The sequence below is a fragment of the Xiphophorus hellerii genome, chromosome 15 (assembly GCF_003331165.1).
Source record: "Xiphophorus hellerii strain 12219 chromosome 15, Xiphophorus_hellerii-4.1, whole genome shotgun sequence".
Classification (NCBI taxonomy): domain Eukaryota; kingdom Metazoa; phylum Chordata; class Actinopteri; order Cyprinodontiformes; family Poeciliidae; genus Xiphophorus; species Xiphophorus hellerii.
In genome coordinates, this window is record NC_045686.1 from 9,083,765 (window position 1) to 9,105,954 (window position 22,190).

The window sequence follows — 22,190 nt, forward strand, 5'->3', positions numbered from 1 at the left end:
TTCTCTGGTCAGATCAGACCAAAACAGAAGTTTCTGCGCTACAGAGGAAATGCTGTGTCTGGTAGAAAACACTGTTATGGTAAGCATGATTGTGGCAGCATTATGATGTGGGAGTGAATCCATTAATGGGAATAATTGTGATAAATCCTTTATTGAAATAATTGTCAACTAATTCAGTAATTGATTAATTGTTAACTGGAATGTACAGACTTAAATGCTATTAGCTAGGAAAAAAGAAAACTTATTCAGAGCAGTAGTTAAGCCAAAATTATATAAAAGAAATATAGATTTTGCAATTAAGATAAAAACATCTTTGTCTATAAATATGTTTTACCCAGAACTCTTTGAATGGCATAGGCTTAGTTTCGCCCGGTTCACATTCTCATGAAGGAATGCTGTATTTTAGGCAATAAAATGTTTATTTTCTTATTTTAAAATTCTTAGTTTCTTTTTTTTTTTTTGCAATAAAATTTCTAATATTGTATAAAAAGGTTTAAGTGGTTACATGAAAAATCTGCAGAATATGTCAATTTTTTTTATTAGATTAATCGTCAGCATAATTGATAGAATAATCAATTACTAAAACAATTGTTTGTTGCAGCCTTACTTTAATTTAACATATGCAGACCTACATACATTTTAGAATCTGTGGCAAGACTTTAAAATTCATATTCACAGAGAATCTCCTATTGATTAGATTTTTTTTTGGCAAATGATAAATAACCCTTTTCATCTACTTTATGGTTATTTTCTAATTTGTGTTTATCTGTCTCAAGAAATCCAAGGAAGTTATTTGACATTTGACGTGAAATGTGACAAAATGGTAAAAAGTTCGATAAGTATAAGTACCTTTGTAAGGCATATGAGACAATACTGACACTGAGACATCAACAGCAGATGGGAGACTTCACACTAAATCCAATGAATCTATTTCTACTCAGTTCTTTGCCTGATGATGTTTTGGCTCGATGTTTCACCAGAATGCCTTTAAAAATGTGTCAAATGCGCAATTTCTGGCGTAACAATAAAATATTTCACCTCTCTGTCTAAAGAATATATATTTACAATTATAAATAAGTCAAAGAAATAGCATAGAAATGAGTCTATCTGGAAAACAAAAGATTTTGCATAAAACTAAGACCTTGAACAGCCATCACAAAAATAGAAGAAAACAATCTACAAAAGACAATCAAATACAACAGTGTCTGTCTCTGCAGCATCCTGTAGCAATTAAGCTTCAAAAAAGGAAAAAAAAAAATGTGCAAGTGAAAATTCAGTGTCACTGTAATACTGTCCGTCTCCTCTTTACCTTCTCGTTCACTGAGATTCTTCGTGTCTGGACACGGCCACCTCTAGCAGAGCCAAGACGACGGCACCCACTGCGGCTCAGTGTCCAGTTTATCTACTAATCTCCGAAACTCCTGGAACGCCTGGTCTGGATCAAAGTTAACGACGGTCGCGTCGAAGAAGTGGCTGTAATTCAGCTCCATCTCGCGGGCTTTTTCAGTGACCTCCTTTAGCTCCTCCGGCTGGGAAAAGATGTCAGAAGTGACACTTAAAACAACTGGTGTGAATGTTGAAAGTGTGCATGAGATTTTCACTTTTTCTGCTCTGATAATGGACTCCAGAGGCAACCAGGCAGAAGTGTGTGAAGGTCAGCTTACTTTTAGTGTTTTCCCCTCTGTGGCCAGCAGGGTGCGTAGTCGTTCTTGAGAAGGAGGAGCAATGAAGACGACATATGGCTTGAGGTTGGACGACCTCAGTACTTGCAAAGACTGGGAGGGAAAAATGAAGGGCAGAGAATATTAAATTAGATCTTACTAAAATACACAAATTTGAAATATATGAAGCTATTGTAACACTCAACAGTGATTGCTACATTAGAAACAAATTTTCACCCTTGTGTGAAGGCAGAGCAAACAGATGCGTCCGGAGTTGACGACGTGTCGGACAGAGTCAGTGCTGGTGCCGTACAGGTTCTTCTCATACTCCCCTGACTCAATGAACTTCCCTGCAGCCAAGTCAGCCTCGAAGGACGAGCGACTGACAAAGTGGTACTCGCGTCCATTTCGCTCATGTATCCTTGGGCTTCTGGTTGTGTCTTAAGAGTTAAAAAGTGAGAGATCTGTTAAAATTAAAACTGGTTCCAGACTTTTCCAGGTTCAGCTTTTCAGATCTCTGTCCGAAAGTCTTAAAGGCAATTTATAGTTGATACTATTGGTAGGCTTTCAGTATGAAACATGAAAAAACAAAGAACTGGAAGGAAGAAAGGATACAGGAGGAAAAAAAGAGAAAGGAAGGACACAAAGAAGGAGATGAAATAAGGAAATGAGGACATAAGAACAGATCTAAGGAGAGATATAAAGTTAGAAGGAAGAAAAGAACTAAGAAGGGAATAAAGAAAGAAAGAGTGAAAGAAGGAAAGAAGCAAGGAGGATGAGAGGAAACAAAAACCAGAAAGGGAATAGGTAATAAAGACATATTTTCTTTTTTCATACTTATCCAGACCTGGAAAATACTGAAATCTAATCCCATATATTCCAGATGTTTCCAAACTTTATAGGAACACAATAAGCTTCGATAGTAAATCTTGTTTTTGTTTTTTTTCTTGCTTGTGTGTTGTGTTTATCCTCTGAAATCAGAAAAAACTGTCTGTATGAGTGTGGACTTACGTGGAACAGCAACGGCAAACTTATCCGGCTCGACGGATAAAAGTCTCCGCCGCAGCTCGTCGTGGCCGCTGTTGGCCGGGCCGACCAGAGCTACGGGGCGTTTCCGATTAGCGGGCTGGTGGTACAGGGACATTTCCTCATAGGTCAGGACATCATCGTAGTCTGAGGAGACAGTTCAGGAAGGCATGTTGGGTCAGAAGCAACACTGACCCAACATGCACCTTGTGCTTTTAACCCCCTGCTCTGCAACTACTTTCAACCTTGAAATCTTGCCGATGGCGAGAAAAACAGAGAGTAAAGGTAAAAAAGATCACATTGTTTACAATATTGTTGTTCAATGAAAGTGTTCTATTTAAAGATGAGCAACTTCAGGTGTGTGTTTCCTTGTTTTAAAGGTGTCTCTGCTGTATGTGTGAACCCTAAAACTGCACGTCCCTCAAAGCCATTTAAGCTCCCGCTGATCCGGTCTGTGAAGGCAAGTCTAATCTGACTTGTGACACGACAAGTCTGGACAAGCTGCTGTAAGAAAGACGAGGTGTGTCAACTTCAGCTTATGTGTGGGCGTAATGCTAACAGCGGTGGATGTTTGGCTGCTGGCCAGCGCTGAAACCCTCTTTTATACGTGCTTAATGAGGACTGATAGGGAGCTAAGTGTGCAGACAGCGCTCAGTCCAAAACAAGTTCACACCTCAAACCGCTAAAAGAAATAAAGGAAGTCTTACCAGTGTTTCTGTTCAAGGTTGATGTGTTCCTTCTTCTCAGTTTCTTGCTTTTCTTTGAACACCAAATCTTCCCTAATTCGGATTAAAATACACATTTTCATTTCACATTGTTAGATTGCTGGAAATGTTTAAGTTTGCAGTTGTTACCTTGCTGCTCTCGACTTTTGTCTGGTGTCGTTTTCTTTAAACTCTCTCTCTGTTGCTGGAAACTTTTACCTGAAGTAAGACAAGAAAGAAATCCACAGAAATTAAATATCCATTGAATTTGGAAAAGTATTCATATATATACATTATTATTATTATGTTTGTTACCAATAATCAAAAACATATCTCTTCCAGCTTTAACTGTCTGGAAAGTGAAGCTTTTGCTAAAAAAAAAAAGAACCTCAAACTGGACATACATTGAGCATTAATCAAGTCCTAAAAAAGATTCCCAGTTAAGATTCAGGTCTGTAAATCTGTAAACCTTGACTGGTCCATTCTAACCCATTTAGGGTTGTTGATGGTGAACTGTTGCCCAGTCCCAAGCTTATTGCACCCTCTAACAGAGTTTGTAATAGGATTGCCCATCTTCCCATCAACTGGGGCCAGCTTCCACGTTTCTGCTGAAGATAAACAACCTTACATCATGATGCTGACACCACTATGTTTACTATAGTCATAGTGTTTTTGAATGTTCTACCCAATGCTCCTCAAGTGGCATAGTTTTAGCTTCACCTGGTTCAAATTCACTAAAGGAATGTTATATTATTGCATTTTAGGAATTAAAATTTTCATTTGCTTATTTTAAAAAGCAATTGAATTATTTGTTTTAACACATTTCTAATACTACATAAAAAGGCTTACATGGTTAAATGAAAAATCTTCAGAAATTTGCAACCAATTAAAAAAAAAACGGATTAATCAATATAATAATTGAATACTAAAATAATTGTTAGGTGCAGCAACCAGCAGTGGCATGTTTTATATTTTGAACAATGAATATTCCTCTTTCCCTTCACAATTACGCACAAAATGTATTCTAATCTACTACATAAAATCCCAATGAAAGTTTGTGGCTGTAATGTGAAAAAATGTGAAAAAGTGAAGAGGTATAAATAACTTTGGAAAACATTGCACTGAAAGTGAACAAGCTAACATTAGAAGTTGTTTGGAAGGCTCGGATTTGTACTTTCTAAACGTCCAAGTAAAGAAACGAAAACAAAAGATGGCTAACTTTCCATTTTTAGCACTAAGCTTTGTTTACTTAGACCCCCAACAGTCTCTAGGTCAGAGTGTAATTACAATGAATTCCTAGGTGTTTGTTTTAATCTGCTGGATGCAACAGATGGTAGACAAATCTTTCCAGGAAAGCAGAGCCAGGTTAACCATTTGTCTCTTCAAACTCATTTGTGAAGGAGTGAATAATCAATACAAATGATTACTCCAATACCTGAGCTGTCATTTGCAGCTCAGGTATTGAGCTATTAGAATGTATTTGCAGATATCATGTTTATTTTATTTCAAGTAAGTTGGGGTACTTTAGAAACCGCCCACTTAAACACAACTTTTAAAAGGCAAGTTTACTCCAGTAATTTGTACTAGTACTTTACAAACAGCGACATTCTAACCAACATGGTTCCCTGACAAGAAGGCAAAGACCAGTTCTTCACTGAACACATTATCCTGTGCTGCTAAAGGTGCCCTAAGTTAACATCTTGTCTTTACACGCCTACAGACAGAGAGATCTCCACTATCCTATTAGGTTCACAGCAAGCCACCTGTGCGACACTGATCTAATAAAAGCTAATCATGTTTCATGTATTTCTCTCTGCTAAATACACTTTCTTGAATGATCTCTGTTTTTCCCTCTGTGCTTTATTAGCATATTTACACGAGCTGGAGGATAAATATGAAAACATGCAGAAATGTATAGCTTATTAGCATCCAAAAGAGCTTTTTTCGGTACCCTAGTTTACTGCGCGAGAGTTAGATGTGATGTTATTCCTCTTTTTACTTTGGCACTAGCGTCAAGCTAACTTGTCATAATTCCATACAACCGTTTCATCATCTGGTTGGAGGATCAATGTCAAAGCAGCACTCACACTGCCAGATGGTTGTCATGATTTTCAAGCACTCTCCATTGCAAAAAAAAAAATTTAAACCCTTTTTTTTATACCAAGTATTTTTGGTCTAGTTTCTAGTGCAAATATCTTAGCACACTTGAAGGAAGACAAAACTTATAAGTAACTTTGGTTGTTTTAAGTAAATAATTTCTCAGTATTCATAAAGTTCTAGTTCCACTGGCAGATTATAGCACTTATAACTTGGGAAAAATATCTTGCTATAAGTGAAATAAAGTGCCAGTGGAACTAATACTTTTTCACCAAAATTATGGAATTATTCAATAAAAACAAACTCCTATATCTTGCTGAAAAGTTACTTGTAAACTAATTATGTGTGTCTTTTTATCATGAGAATTTAAATTAGTTGTTACTGAAATACTAAACAATGAATACGACCTTGTTAACTGGAAAAAAAGCATGTTTTTTATTTTTATTTTTATAAAGAATGCCACAGAGAGATTACCAGGAATGAGGCCAGCCAGAGGCTGGTTGTCCTCGTCTCCATCCCTGTAGGCCTGCCACCAGTTGGGGTCATCCTGGCTAATGACATGGAGTATATCTCCTTTCTGGAAGGACAGACCCAGCTCCCGACATGGCATGAAGGGGTCATCAGAGGGATCGTAGTCAAAGTAAGCGCGCACATGCATCTGAGGAGATGGTTTACAACAACAAGTTTAGTGTTTGTTTGCATGCTAGCGACAGTTCTCACGCACACTCTCTCATCTTAATAGACTTACCACAGTTTGTCTGTGGGGAGCAGGTTTATTGTGAGAGCTCGGGATGAGGAGGAAGGTCAGAGTTCCCTGCATTTCTTGCTGTTGAAAGCATAAAAATGACTGAGTAAAGCACAACTTTATAGTACTCACACCCCAAAAACCTTTCACATTTGTCATGTTGATGCGATAGAGAGGTTAGTGGTTGTATATTTTTAGGTGGGTTAAGAAATGGAATTGTAATGTGTGAATGATCTGGGTATAATGATGGACTCAAGACTTGAACATTCAAAGACACATAAAGACAATTACAAAGTCGGTCCTCTATCACGTGAAGAACATTTCCAGAATTAAAGGACTAATGTCTTAGAAAGATCTAGAAAAACTCATCCATTCGTTTATCTTTAGTCATCTTGTTGCTGAAATGTGATAAATGAATAAACTTGTCTTAACTTGTGAGTGCTTTTAATGATACCAGTGAAAAGTGCTTGTTACTTGACATCATTCTGACAGTAATGGTTACCAGTAAGTCGTGCACTTCGTTGATGTGTTTTCCACGAATAGGAATACCGTTGATCTCCAGGATCTCGTCTCCCTCACTGAGGAGTCCGCTCCGTTCTGCTGCGCCGCCTTTCACTACACGACTCACCACCACATTGTCCATGTCATTACGCACTGTTGCACCCTGATAGCAACACATCCAATCACAAAAGTGCTGTTAGAGGACACTAAATGATTACTCCATTCTAAACAGAACGGACGCACAGTAAACGTTTGACAGATACAGTACAGGGCAATAAGGAAATAAAAGATCAAAAGCCAGACAGTAACAGGAACTCAAACACATCATATCTCACCAGTGGAGTGTCTCTGGCCTTCTGCAGCCGCACTAATTTAACTGTCTCTCCGAGGTACTGGGTCACGCTTTCCTCTGCAATTTCCTGCACCGCTACGCTGTCATGAGCTTGCATCAGTGCCTGCCATATGAACACACAGAGAGACAATGAAAGGTTCCCTTTAAAATACAAGAAAAGTCATAAGCTAGCTTTAAAAGCAGTCATCACACAAGCTGCAGGAAGTTTAAAGGAGTGATTCAATTCTACCTCAACCCTTGCCATCCTTTTTATGCAGAGCGTTCCAAGCCAAGATCAGGACAGAGATTGCGCTTTTAGGTTATTTAATGTGACACACTTTTTTATGCACCACAATTAATATACATCACAGAAAATTACGCAGTTTCTTTGTCTTGCAGCAGAGGGACACAGAGAGAGCAGATGCAGTTTAGGCGTACGCACAATTCGTCTTAATTACCCTCAGCATTTAGGAGTCAAAAGGCAACATCACACATCAATGAACACTGGTGATTTCATATGCTTAAAAACAAGGTGCTTCAGATTTAGAAACCAAAGAAAAGAAGAGAAGTGGTCTAGCCAGAACCTCCATCCTTCACTAGATGCCTAAACTATTTTAGATGTGATGTTGTTCATAAAATTTTCTGCTTCCTGAAGAAATTGACATAATGTGCTCTAATTTCAACACAATGAGAGGGTTTCACACCTCACCAGAGCTCATCGTTTAGTAGTAGTAAAAGTAGTAACAGATGTTTAACAAAACATCTTATGCAGAACTTGCCTTTTCTAAAACCAACTACAATCAAATCATCCATTTTCTAACACCCTTGTCCCTTGTGGGGTCCGGAGGGGTGCTGGTGCCTATCTCCAGCTAACATTCCAGACGAGAATGTTAGCTGTCTGGAATGTCCAGGTACACCCTGAACAGGTTGCCAGTCTGTCGCAGGGCAACACAGAAACAGACACAGGACAACCAACCACGCACACACACACACATACACTCACACCTAGGGAGAATTTTGGACTGTGGGAGGAAGTTGGAGTACCCGGAGAGAACCCACGCATGCACAGGGAGAACATACACACTCTGTGCAGAAAGACCCCGGGCCGGGAATCGAACCCAGGACCTACTTGCTGCAAGGCAACAGTGCTACCAACTGCACCAATACAAATCAAGTAATACAAATATACAAAATAATTATTCCGTATGTTTAAATGTTCTGGAGCACATGAATGAATTTCATCCAAACGATGATAAGTAATATTACCTCATCACTCTCCTTGTCAAGAACAAGAAGGGAGAGGAGAACATTTAAAACTTCACAGCTGCCTTTCAGGCATCAAGATGTTAATTTGCTAAACCCTGACCTCTGCCTTCCCAGTGGAAGGTGCAGGAGAAACAATTACCCTTTTGGAGACAGCCATGTATAACATTAATTATATTTCCAGCAGTTTAATTATTAGAATATTAACTAAATAAATGAGCTGGCCTAATAGGCTCTGCAGACACACTTATGTTGCCTTTTAATCATATTATATGTCAAGAAAGGGTCGCTGATCTCTGACCTGGAGATGGGGGTTGGTGAGCAGCGCGCTGAGCTCCAAACCTTCCTTTTGTTGACTTGTCTGGAGGATCTTTTGGACCTGAGCAAAGACACAGTACAGTCAAATAAATCAGCCACTGAGACGTGTAAACATGCAGATCACAGAAAATAATAAACTACTATTTTAAACTGCTTCCATGTATTACTTAGGTCTTACCAAAAAATGAAAAAAGGAAGTTCTAAACATTTTTCTTTTGTTTCGTTCAGATTTAAGTCTAAGATAGTTTAAATGTAAAAATATAATTACATACAGATCTAAAATCTCTGTATTTAATGAGATTGAAATCATTACATTTTTGAAATGTAAGAAGATCTGAAAGCAGAAGTGGGAAAACATAGTTTCCCACAATAATGATCATAATAAATATAAAATAAAAATAAAAATATGCCTTGTTAAAGTAGTTAACGTGACAAACATTTAATCCAGAAAAGAATAACTTTTCCAGCATGTTTGATTATTCAGTGTGACTTAATTTTATATTTATTTTTACATTATCCCTACTATTTAGTCTTCCATTTTATGTCCAATGTTTCATTATATTTATTAGTTTCATTTTTATTTTATCATTTATTCTTTCCTCAGTTTTTCATACACTGTATACAGCACTGTGTATGGCTTTTTATTTTTTTTTTAGCAGAAATTGATTTATTCTCTTTAATATTTCCTCTTTGCATTTTCTCCCCTTCTGTTTTCTCCTTTGTTCTTTTATTTAGCAATAAAATGGATAATAAATGTAGTAATGTAAAATTAATACTGTTGAGGATGATAAACAAATGCTAATTAATGCCTCAATGTACAATCAAATAAGTTGGGGAAATTATTTTATTTGGATACAATATCTGACACATTAATTATTTTATCAACTGTTACTTATTGCAAATTTTGGCAGGAGAAGTCTTCCATACACACCGCCTAAATATGATTTTTTTTCATCAACTATTGAACTCACATCATTTGTTTAATTTGATTGGTCCTGCCTAACATTCTGTATTCTACTGATAAATATTGAAAATTAAAAATAAAAACTAAAAACATCCATTCCTGGCCATTTTAGCCATGTGCCGGTAACGTTTGTGGGAAACAGGTCTGTCTCACTGCTTTGTAAGAACATGTGCAGTCACAGATTATTCACTTGGCTACACTCTAATAGTTCACAGTAGGATTTCCAAATTCCAGCTGCACCAAAGCTGGATCTTTCTCTTGAATAAACAAAACAAACAAAAAAATGTATCAATTCTTGTTGTTCATGTGTGTTCATGAACAATGCTGCAAATATTAATGTTACAATCCCTTCTGAATTATATTATTTACCATTTTTAGCTTTAAAAGTCTGTCCAGTGGATCCGGGATGTTTTTTTATTTGTCCACTATGCTGTGTGTTTCTATTTTAGATCATACGGTTCTTGTGTTGTCAGGCAAATTGGTCTTTTCTTACTCTGCCCTTTGGCCTCTTCATCTCCTGTTCAGAGCTTAGTTCATCCATTACACTAATCAAAGCTCTCACTAACAAGGTGACGCACTTCCCCCTCCCCCAGCAGCAGAGCTGCACCTCAGCCCAGCCTGCTGTAAGCTGCTGGAGTTTCTTTTTCTGGCTGCGCAGATCCTGGCCCTCATCCTGCGTTGTGCTCCACTGCTCAGCCAACACAGAGGGCTGCTGGGAGATTAGTTTACATAATGGTCAGTGTGAGTATCACAGAACGCAGGCAGTTAGTTTAGTTTCACTGCAGCTGAAACACTCTGTGTCTGATGTGTGAGTTCATGCTTAGTCTCTGCATGTGTGTGCAGGCTGTTTATCTTGAAATCAGTCCTGTGCTGACTGAGCTAACAGTCATGTACCACTGCTGACTGCTCTGGCTGAAAGTCAAAATGAGTCAAAATTACTTCAAGTCTAGCTGGAAACTGGAAATAAACTGCAACAAGCTGGCTGCGTTGAAGACTCTGTATTACCACTGGTCATTCATATTTTTCATGTCGAAATGCCAGACTTTTCCTCCAGACTTACAGATTTTTAGCCTATTTTTAAAATGTAAACATAAGTCCAGTTTTATTTTAATTCAGATTTTTCTACAGAAGTCTTACATTAAAAAAAGAACCTGTAAAAAACAGAAATTGAAAGTAAAAAAATCTGATCTTTTTGCTGAAATCGATTCTTTTTTTTTTTTTTGCGTGGTCCCTCATACTACTGAATGATGTAATCGTAATCATACTTCTGTGTGAACGTCCCCAAACATACCACATGTGCAGAAGAAGAATGCTGACATCACATGGCAGCATACTGTTTACAAAAGTAATAATGGATACTGCCGTCTATGGATCACTTTTAAATTTCATTCAGCAATGGCAGCCAACGGGATTGTCACACAATCATAACAAGACGAACAAAATTAATAGATACAAAGAAAGCGGTGCCATTTTGTAAAGCGTTGACAGCAACGTTCTGTAGAGAAGTTTGTTTGGATGTGATGTTAGAATCGGGAGTGGTACAATATGTAATATGACGTGCTTCAGTGGAATAGACGTCATTCATAATTCCATAATTATGGAATTATTTATGTCCGATCTGGTGTCTCCTGGTACAAAATTATGATACTGACATGTCTCATGTCAGTGACGTAAAAGTCAAATAAAACTTGATATGACCGTTCAGACTGCCGACTCTTTGAAAACAATCAGACACGTATCCGTTTTAGTATCACATCGGATTTTTTCGAGGTGAAAAACATATTAATTGGGAAGTTCAAATTGTCATAAAAAGTCAGATTAAGCATATGGGCAAAACAAAAAAATCTGATTTGTTTGGCATTTGCCTGGTGTGTTAACATAGCCATACGTAGCTGGAGCATATAATGGATCTGCTGTGTTACTCCTAATAATTCACATCATAATTTCTGTTTTTCAACAATAACTGTGCTGTGGTTATTTTTGAACATCTCCCATACAGCATGGCTCACTTCACTGTCATTTTCTGTGCTAATGATGGAATCCGAAAAGGAAACAGCAACTGACAGCAATCACAGTGAAACATATCTTCATTTTTGCCATGTGGCTCCAATTTTCTGCCTATTTTTCTTCTTTTGCGTCACTTTTTCGCCAGTAGACACACTAACAAAAAAGCATCAAAGTCAAACTAACAGGTACCAGACCAGATGCAAAATTGTTTCATCAGCTGAGACCCAGAACTTTTTATAATCTACAAAAAGTTCTGGATTCAATATTTTGGACCCAGTTACATTGAATTGCAAAGCCTAAATAAATCTGCAACATGGATAGTTGAATACCTCCTGGCAGAGATCCTGTGCTTGTACTGTCAGAGGTGAGGTGGGACTGATCCTGCTTGTCTGCTGGGACAGAACGTTGTAGATTGTGTAGGCATTCCTGAATTCCTCCTTAGCAAGGAGTTGCATTATCACTTCCACATCCTGCTGGCTCTGAGAGTCACTCAAGCTGTGCTGGACCCACTTCAGAACCTGTAGTAGTTCATCCAGTTCTGACAAACAGGTACAGAGAAAGGAACCAGATGATGTTTGGAGAAACAGAATGATAACAAAAATCAGAAATAACAAGGTATCTATAAAAATATTTTCTACAAGTAAAATAATAGAGTGACAACCAGTTTAATTTTATCAGGGGGGCTAGTTGACTTTGATTATAAAACTGTTATTTACAAAACCTGAGATTTTTCACAATTTTGAGCAGCATGTTAGGAAAAGCCTGTAAATCAGTTAAAAAAAACCCTGATCTGTGTATCTCCAAAGAAAGGAGTTTTCTAGAAAGTTAGATGGTTATATCAGTATTTCCAGTTCAGAAGCTTAAAAGACTTTACACTGTCTGTCCTCGAGGTCCGGCATCCTGCATGCTTTAGTTCTCTCCCTGGTTTAACACACCTGGATCAAATGATAGCTCATTAGAAGCCCTAAGAAACACATTGACATGCTGAAAAGGTTGTTATTACCACCAGGGAGAGAACTAAAACATGTGTGACATCATGCAGGAAGCCGGCCCTCGAGGACTGACTTTGGGCACCACTGCTTTACACAGTTGAATATATGTTGAATATTCTTCCAATAAGTTTTTAAAATAAATTTAAGAATTTACACCAGACTCTTTCTAAACTTTTTTTTTATTTGTTAGATTGACAAAACCAAGTGTAGCTGTTAAATGACTTGATTATTCAGTGAGAATCTAAGCTGCTTCTCATCAAATTATCGTCATATTAAACCATACAAAGAGATTCATGAAAAAAAACCATTGGAGTGGCTCAGCCTAAAAGGTTATTCCTAAATATATGACTCCTCCATCCTTTATTGTCCTAGAACAATGTGGTTTAAAAAAAGAGTGGGAATCTCAGATAGCCAATAAAACACAGACCCCCTCCCCCGCCTCTGCTCTGCCTTTTCACTGGTTATTGTTTTGACTCCTTTTGTATTCCCAGATTTTTTGAAAAGCCTCTATTCTTCCCTGACCTGCATGTCAGGTCCCTTCCTTCCTCCATTTAACTTCTACAACCCTCTTGAAAACATCTCAACAATCCCTGCTGCTCTAACTTACGGTACTCACCCAACACAGGATCTAGGCAAGTCACTTTATTGGTAGCCTTTTCCTTCCCCTCAAAGGTGGGATTGTCAATGCCGATCTTTGGGTTCTGTGAGAGCTTCTTGAGCCTCAGCGAAGCGTTGGGATCGATGTCATGCCTCCCCTTGCCATCCTCCTCCTTCCGCTTCCTCAGCTCCTCCTGGTAATGCTGGATCCTCTCCATGTGGGAGCTGCAGTGTGGAGATTTGTTGAGGCTACCTTCCTGCCCCGGACAGTCCACAGCCCGCTCCCTGTGGCTCACGGCCAGAGCGGAGGCTTCTTGCACATAACCATTTGTACGGGATGCAATCATCCCTGTTGCACCAGGGTACAGTTCAAACCACCCCAGCCTTTCCTGAGGTCTGCTGGAGCTTTATGAGGAACTACTGCTGAACTTAAGAGTCACAAGACCCCCATTGTGGAATATTGTCCTTTTGTTCTGTTCCTGTGATATCCTGGTATACAAACACAGAAAAAGATTTTTGCTTTAACACAGTTTACACAACATATTCAGACTGAAACTTCAGGAATACATTACTAAGTAAGTAACTAAGGTTTATTTATAAAAGGCTGCTACAACTTTCTCTCTCCAACTTAAGCATGAGGGCAAGAGAAAATCAGATTGGTATTCATTAAATGTTTTATGTTGAAACTCAGACGGTAAGCCACAAATTTTTCTATATTTTCTTTATTTGGCTGAGAGGAGCTTTTCTTAAAAAGGAGTCCAAGCTTTTTAAGAAAAGGTTTGATGGAAGCTCCGCTGTCGTAGGGACAGATACAGGAAATCCTTCCTGCCACATGCCATCTCACTGTACAATAAAAGCTAAATCATTGTTCTGCACTAATCAGTCCGATTTTGCACAACTGCACTGTGGCACACTTGCTGTACATATATTTACATATACATATCTGCATTTTTTTTTTTTTGAATCTTTGCAAGGACTGCTCTTAAGTTGCTTTTTATATTAACAGCATTTCATATTTTTACAATTTATAGCATTTTATATTTATTTTATCTACAACTACTACTCAGTGGTAGTTGTTATTGTGTCTTGTCTCTATGCTGTAACTGCGAAGTAATTTCCCTGCTGGGATGAATAAAGTACTTCTATTCTATTCTATTCTATTTAAAAAGTGAGGCGGGCCTAATGCAAGGATCGATCAGATTGAAGACTTTTAAAAACAGAAAAGGTTGGGCAGATATCGGCTGTATTTGAAGAGGATTTAATGTATGTATTAATTGTTTTTACCTTGTAACCAGGTTGCTATGTATTGCAAATTTTCTTGAAAATGAGCTCAAGATCTCAACGGGGTTTACCTGGTTAAATAAAGGAAATATATATATAAAATATAATGTGGGCTAGAGTGCTGTTGATGTCCTAAAAAGGGCAGTTGTTAATTTTGATTCAATTTTAACGAGTAAATTGTTTTTAAATGCAATTAGTCACATTTTTATATACCTGCAAAAGTCTCGAGCCAAATCTTTGCATTTATGTGTTTATAGTATGCCTGTGGCACACAAGCAACATCCACAACAGCAATAAACAAAAATGGTGCTCCTTTTGGCCCTGTAGGGGTTACATTACAGACCCTCTTATTACCTTGATTAAAAATTTGAATAAAGTCCCACAACTAAGTAAGATCAAGTCTTACTCCTATTTACTCTTATTTGTCCACTAATCAAGGTAAGAACAGACAGCGCTTTCTGGCCTCCATCACATTTAATTCTCTCCTATGTAACCTTATCCAGCCATTTGTTTTGCCATGCTTGTTCCCAACTTTCCACCACATTGTAGTTATCACTACTTGACTGACCACTGTTGTGACTTTTATAGATTAGGGCCTATTTTGAGGGATACTACACACAAATCTGGATTTGAGAGTCTGACTAAGGCACGTTGATGTGAGGCGTCTGTTAGGTCAATTTGTGCAAAGAAGAAGAAAACAGAATTATCTTGTGACTGGTTAGCTCATTTGCCAAAATTGCTGACATTCCCCAAAATTAAATGGCCTCATTTTACACCAAGTCTTTAGAGCTAATAACGTTGGGTATGTCTGTCACCGCATCTACTAAATCTCTCCCCTACAGAGGCATTTAGCAGTAGTTAGTGTGGCCAGGTACTGCTGACAAACAGCAGAGACTGCCAGGAGGCCATCTGTTCTCGTGGGCTTAATTAAGCTTGGGATTTCGGTGGCCACAGAAGGACTGGGAGGGATGCTGCGAAGGGAGAGAGAGAGAAATCCGCCAAGGTAGAAAAGTAGCACATGTGACACAGACAAAAAACACACACTGCGAAGAAAAATTTGGGCCAGAAACAATGAGTCCTGTGCAGAATTTCAGAAATTATAATAAATGTTTGTGAAATACAATAAGAAATTGTCATGCCATATGTTAAGTGGCCAACTAGTATCACAAAGTGTATGGAATGAAATAACAAAAACTAATAAAAATGTAAATAAAATCTGTTTGCATGAGCTCATACAAGACTACACATTTTAGTCTTGTATGAGACTAAAATATCATATCAAGGCACGTTTCCCACATGCCTTTGGCATCAGGCATGTGGGAAACACGGCAAAACACATGGAAAAAGGTGCTCTCATTATATGAGACCAGAATCAAATGACAAACATTTAAATTCCTAATATAAACCACTGTTTTTATTCACCTTATTTACATGCACAAGAACAGCAAAAAAAAGGCCAAAACAAACTATTTAGCTATTTACAAATACTTAATTTGATCATATTTGTGATTACTTTAGATTATTTTGGAATTGTTACCCTTACTCTTTTTATAAAGTTTTTTTAGAATACTAATTTCCAATGTTTCCCTCCTAAAACACAGAATTGTGTACTCATCTGTTTTATGTTACTGTTCTATTTATCTTAGTTTGATCATCTCCAGTTTTTCTTTCCGTCTGCTTTCAATCTCTGTAAAAAACTGTTACACGTTTTGATTGATTTATTAAATAATGTTAATCTCTTAGTGAAAAAGAGATTAACAAATAAATAGAGTAAGTAAAGTAAATAAATAATAAAGTAAATAAGAAACGTAATGACATACCAGCAGAGAGACGTTAGAAATTAAAATCGATGGAAAAAAAATAATAGTAATAAAAAGATAACTGACATCATCTATAATATTGTTATTAATTATATTAAAATGTAGGCTGTGTAAACAATCATTACTATGAGAGAAGAAACTAAACTTTTACATCACAATAATTTTCTGTTTTTTATACTCTTGTATACCCTTCGAGTTCTTGTGACAAACTTTCTGTTCTTGTAATATTGCTTCATCTGCTTTAACAACTAGTTGCTTGTTGGAGTAATTGTTATAAAATACGACCTGAGGTAAACTTGTATTTTGGGAAGCATATAAAAACACTCACTGAAAGTCGCTGAGAACAAGCTGTTATTCTAAACGTATGTTTAGATTTATTTTTTACTTCTCTGCGCCAACGTGGGACCTAGCATAGCGGAGGAGACCTAGCATTGTCCCGCTAACTCTGCTCGACAGGACGGCAATTGTCCCGTAAAGATGGTTAAGATTGGGTTACTCACCTCCTGAATACCAGCGAGCTTCTTGAGCTTGTAGTAAGACAAAGTCGTTGTTTAATTGTCCAGCTTTGTTCATGCAGAAACAAACTGAAAAACTTCCTCAACTTCCTAACTCAGTCTGAACGGGACGCATCCAACAGCTACGAGCACAAACAGGACATTTGTGGCTGCTGCTGCCGTTGGTGGAGCTGCGCCGGTTGTTGTGAGTCGTTTCCTTGGCAACACCATAGCACCACAGCGCCTCCTACAGGTCAACCACGTAATAACCCCGCTTTGTTAAAAAAAATTGAGATTACAATTTAAATGACAAATACGTCAGAACATAAAATTTCGCTTTTGAAAAATATGAGAAGAAAATTAAACATAAACAAAAATAAATAATATGGTAGTTATATTGCAAATGGTTAGATAAAGCAAACACTGCTGAATATATACATGGAATGGCACATAGTTTTTATTAAAAGTGAATATATGCATGCATATATTCACAGGCCTGCTTTAACTAGTCACATCACTTCATTTATCTTTTTTATCTCAATTGCTCAGTATATTCAAGAATATTAGACACACATGGTTTCCTATAATACATAAAGACTTGGTTCATTTGGTAGTGTAAAAGAATTACTCTTCATTTCTGACTGTCATCATCTTATTGATCCTCTTACATTTACCCCATTTTTATTCATCATCATAATCAAATGTCTGCTTTTTTGTCATGACATTAACAATCTCCACCTAATAGGATGTGCTGTCATTTCATCTTGCAAGGAAGAGGTGAGGTGAAATAATCTAATCTTAGGCCACTTCTTGGGGGAAAAAAAAAAAGAAAATGGAAGAAGACCAGAGCTGCCTTTTTCCCCAGTTGCATTTTGTTGTTAGAGTAATCTTTTCTGACAGCTCTGCTTTCAACCTCTTTTCCTTGTGAGACTCATTCTTGCCAGTTTTTGATTCTTAAATACTTTCTTTCCTGAAAAGGTTCATGTGGTTTGTAGCTACTGATTTCAGTGCAGCTCAATTATGCTGCTATACAGCGCAAAAAAAGATGACAAAAATGTAATTTAGTCAATGTTTAAGAAAATGACTTGCAAAAATATTCACAGAACCTCTTACGTTTGGTATCAGGCATGTGGAAAACACAGCAAAACACATTGGAAAGGTGCTCTCATTATCTGAGAAAAAAATAAAACTTTCTGGCTAACATTACCTGTAGATGAAAGCTAAGACTGCACTGCGGTAATCAAAACAATAGCAAATGTGGAGACCCTACTAGGAACAAAGAGCTTGGTCTGAGTAGATGGGAGAATGTATCCAGAAAATACAGTACAGTTCTGAGAGAACAGCTGTTGAAGACTTTAAATTGGAGGAGAGGTTCACCTTCCAGCAGGACACCAACCATAAACAACACTGAACTGACAATCTTATCTACAGTGAGAATGTTATCACATAGAAAGCTCAATGCAATTGGCTAGGCTTCCTTTAATAGACAATATTTTACAAAATGGCATTAAAAATAGAATTTTATAGAATTAAAAGGGACAGTCCACCAACTATTGACTTAAAACGATGCATAACTTTCTTTTAACTAAACAATTATGAACTACTTTTGTGGGTGCTGTTGGAAGGTCTAAGATGGTCCCTAGTATTAATTTCCACAGCTCCATTCCTTATGGTCAATATAGGTTTGCCCTTACTGGCTTCCAGTGAAATCCTTTTCTGAAAAGTCGGCAGTACAATGTTTCTCAAGAAGCTGACGAGACACATGGGCTAGCTGCATGTTCATTACCTTTGACAGACCCTTTCCACGTACAGGTGGCTACCTGTCTGATCCTGCCAGTACCATTAACTTGTCTTAAAAAGTAAGCCATTCAGTTCTAAGAACATATAATTGGGACAGTGAAGCTCCAAATGACTGTTTGTGGGCCATCTGATTACTACGTTCTTACTGCCTACAATCTAGTGCTGACCTCATGTTATGGGTGGAGTCATCAGACTGAAAACTGTGTGTGTCCTTTCACTTTTTGCTGACTTTAAAAAGCCTTGAAACTATTCCTAGCCCTCATTTTTGTATGCCTTCCTTATTAATATGTATATTACATAATTAATTCTGATAAGGCAGCCTTCAAAACAACAACCACATTAATGGCAAACACATAAAATACCTTCCTGACTTGGGGAGAAGTGATGGAAAATGTCTCTTTCACACACATTCCTTCACGCAGCCACAACTTGCTCACACCAGGATCAACACTCTAGTATTATCTCAGCTTAAGAGTTTAACCAAAGAGGATTCTTATCTTAAAGTAAAAAGGTTTACATCTGGTTTAAATATTGGCTGACACTTTAAGCTAAGAGGTTGTATGTTCTCCCTACAAGGATGTTTCCCTGGCGCTTTGACGTCCTCTAACAGTTCAAAAACAGATATTAACACTCCTGTTTCAAACCATCCTGCAGCCCAGTCCAAAATGTGCACATCGCTGTCTTCAAACTAGTTAAAATGCACTGGGACATTATGCTTAGAAGGTATCTTTTTTAATTTCTCAGATACTGCAGCCACTCAGTGTTCTTCTGCGTTTTCATTTCTCCGTCTGGACTGAATTGAGTGTTTTCTTGAAATTCAGGATGCCTCCAGTTAGGGTCTCCACAGATTTGAAGTGCTTTCTGATGCATTTGTGTCCCTGCCCTTTGCTTCTGTCCCTTGGGGACCTGTTTGGTTTCATGCTGAATTCTGCAACATAGAACCAAAAAGGTCCCTGCAGGAATAGGGGGTTTAGCCAATGAATGAACGATGTCTCCCATTAAATCTATGCTCTTTTCTCTTATCCCACCATAGAAAGTAATTTTGGCTTAGGGTTTCTAAACGGTGTCATTTTCTTGAAAGGAATCATTGCTCAAGCTTCCACAGAGAAATTACTCTGTATCCAGTGTCACTATGTTTAACGTTACTCTTTCCTGGATGTTCTCTAAGCTAGGTGCTTCTGTGTTTAGCTGTGTTTCTTTCTGGGATGAAGTCACTGGCCATGTTCTCTGTTTTGATTTTCTTTCAAAAAAAGCAAAGACAGTACTCTTGGTCCAGTAGCAGCTTTCCTGGTTGTAGTTATGGACGTAGTTATTCGTACTATGTCTCTCGGTATTTCTTTTTCATATAAAGTAGCCAAGACTCAATGCTTTGGTGCTCAACTGTATCTTTCCTATATGATCAAGTTATTGATGCCATTATCTCTGTGTTCTGTTTGCTTTTCTTTCCTGTAGAAAGTACTATTAGCCAGTGATTCTGCATCTCTTTCTTGGAATCATTGACCAAGCTGTTCATGTCATTAACTATGTGTTATCTTTGGTTTTAATTTCCCATCGAAAGTACTCCTTGCACTGTCATTCTTTCTTTGATAGAGCAACATAGTTAGCATGAAGAATTGCTTCAAAATCAACCACTTATTGCAGTCAGATACGCTTTCTCAGATATATACCTTTTTACCAGTTTCATTACAGATCAATTGTGTCTTTGTTGGACTCTTCCTGTTGAAGAGTCTAACAAAGACTCTTCACATAGTCTGATTTATCAGCTGTTAAACCTTCAGCACCAATGACAAAACCTCCCACTTTTTCCATAGATATATTTTATTAAAAAACGAAAGCCAACAAGAACCCTTTTTTACATAATGATCAAGGATTTATTATCTTAGTCTCTTTCATCAGTTTCATATCATTACAGAAAATGTTATTGTACAGCGTTGATCAATGTCTCCTCATTGCTTAATAATTTCCTTAGGAGTGCTGGTCACATATATCTGTACAATATGGTTATTTTTTTCTGTACATTTCTTGTGAAGTTGGTTAAAAAGGCTGTCAGCACTTAAAGAAGCTGTTTCTTTTCTTTAATCTTTTTCTTAAATAGTTGATCAAAAAGAAAAAGAAAAACAAAACAAAAATGATAATTTCTCCCCGGCTCAGCTTGTCACCTTGGTGGGGTTTGGAGTTTAAGTGAATATAAGGAAGCTTCAGGGTCTGGGCCTGGCTGGTGTGGGTGTGCCCTAATACCCCCAAACCACCCTCCACCCTCCTACCCACCCCACACACACTCACACACCTCACCCTCCCGATATCGCCTCCTTCCTGTCCAGGCATTTGGCACTGCGCACATAAACAAGACTCACAAGATAAACAACAAGCAAAGCTCTTTGTGAAGCCATTATGATGCATACTAATGAGGGAAAAAACAGAAGTGTCACCTTGATGGGCCCTCAGAGGAGGAGGTGGCCTTGATATGCAGCCTCTTTCCTCTAAACTGAGCACCGTAGGAAATCTGGAGCTTTCCATGTTTTCTTCACTTTCAAAAAACTGATTTTTTTTTCCACTAAAGATGAGAAAATAATAATTTTATTTACTTTTTTTGTCCTGGCAGGCACCTACAGCGGTCTATTAAAATGCTACTGCTATAGATAAGGTCTAGCATTGAACACACAAAGCAATTGCAATGAAAGGAACAAAGTTACCTTAATATAATAATGATAAGAAGAATAATGATAATAATAATAAGAATAATAATCATAATAATATATTACAGAATAAATCTCTTTTTATAATTAGATTTTTTTCATTAAAAGTTATATTTTCTTTGTTTGAAATACTATAATCTTTTTAAATTATTTTTTTTAAATATGTATCTAGGTTGTGATCAAGATGTTGACTATACCTCAACGTTATCCAAATCAATAAAAACTAGCTGTGCCGTTGCATATTACAGAATAGTCAATGATATGTGGACATGCACCGTGAACCACCCATTCCAACGCTCGCTATATGTGACGTCGTCCGGCGTCCCCCTCTGATGACATCATAGCCGTCCAATGACCATGACGTCAACCACCTCGCCCTTGTGCAGCTCCACGTATTGCTCTGTTTTTGGAGGTAGCATCAGGAGCCCGTTGGCACTGCGCATGCTCATCAGTCTGCTGCTCACCTGGTTCCCTGCGAGGAGACCACAAACAGAGAGCTTGTACTTATTTACATTTAGTTATTTACACTGGGTGAGAAGAAAGCCATCGTTGAAAGAAAGCAAAAAGATGCACAGTTTGAGTTCGCCTTAGCTTATAGCTTTTTACTTTACTCTATGTTTACTTTACTTGTCAGTACTTTAAACACTGACAAGGTAGTTTGTCACTACTTTCTCTATTTCAAAAAAGTTTCTGTTGCTCTTAAAAATAAATTTTTGCTGCTTTACGTTGTTGTACCTGTGCTCTGTGCCCATGGCAGAGGCTCCTGGTGATGCCACGTCAAAATGCAGCGGTGATATTCAGGACGAGGGTCCAGCTTCACATCACATGACAACTAAATTATAAACAAACATACAAGTTAAAGCTTTATTAAACCCCTACAAACATAAATGTAG

At 37.7% G+C, this 22,190-nt stretch overlaps 2 protein-coding genes across 10 annotated transcripts in view; both read right to left on the reverse strand.

Moving 5' to 3' along the window:
- Positions 1–591: 591 nt before the first annotated feature.
- Positions 592–17,067, reverse strand: pals1b (protein associated with LIN7 1, MAGUK p55 family member b). Its single transcript, XM_032584621.1, has 14 exons — positions 16,808–17,067; positions 13,226–13,695; positions 11,947–12,155; positions 8,630–8,707; positions 7,070–7,189; positions 6,736–6,897; positions 6,237–6,314; positions 5,963–6,146; positions 3,542–3,610; positions 3,395–3,466; positions 2,673–2,834; positions 1,899–2,101; positions 1,665–1,775; positions 592–1,529 (listed from the first exon to the last, which is right to left on the reverse strand). Exons 2-14 carry the CDS (start codon positions 13,551–13,553, stop codon positions 1,353–1,355), a joined length of 1,953 nt encoding a protein of 650 aa, XP_032440512.1. The 5' UTR covers positions 13,554–13,695; positions 16,808–17,067; the 3' UTR covers positions 592–1,352.
- Positions 17,068–20,400: 3,333 nt separating this feature from the next.
- The window catches only part of gphnb (gephyrin b), a 102,629-nt gene continuing 100,839 nt past the window's right edge, over positions 20,401–22,190 (reverse strand). For all 9 annotated transcript variants that reach the window (XM_032584608.1, XM_032584616.1, XM_032584615.1 and 6 more), the window contains 2 exons: positions 22,033–22,129; positions 20,401–21,769 (listed from right to left, as the gene is read on the reverse strand). In XM_032584608.1, coding sequence (XP_032440499.1) covers positions 21,636–21,769; positions 22,033–22,129 — 231 coding nt within the window. In that variant the 3' untranslated portion in view covers positions 20,401–21,635. The remainder of the gene's footprint in view (positions 21,770–22,032; positions 22,130–22,190) is intronic.

What these genes read in the sequence shown, in the direction of transcription:
- pals1b (XM_032584621.1), bottom strand. Translation starts at nt 13,553, where the DNA reads ATGATTGCATCCCGTACAAATGGTTATGTGCAAGAAGCCTCCGCTCTG. An exon ending in CACAGGATCTCTGCCAGGAG is followed by an intron (nt 8,708 to 11,946) that starts GTATTCAACTAT and finishes GTCTTTGCTCAG; the next exon opens with GTCCAAAAGATCCTCCAGAC. An exon ending in CTCCCCACAGACAAACTGTG is followed by an intron (nt 6,147 to 6,236) that starts GTAAGTCTATTA and finishes CCATCTCCTCAG; the next exon opens with ATGCATGTGCGCGCTTACTT.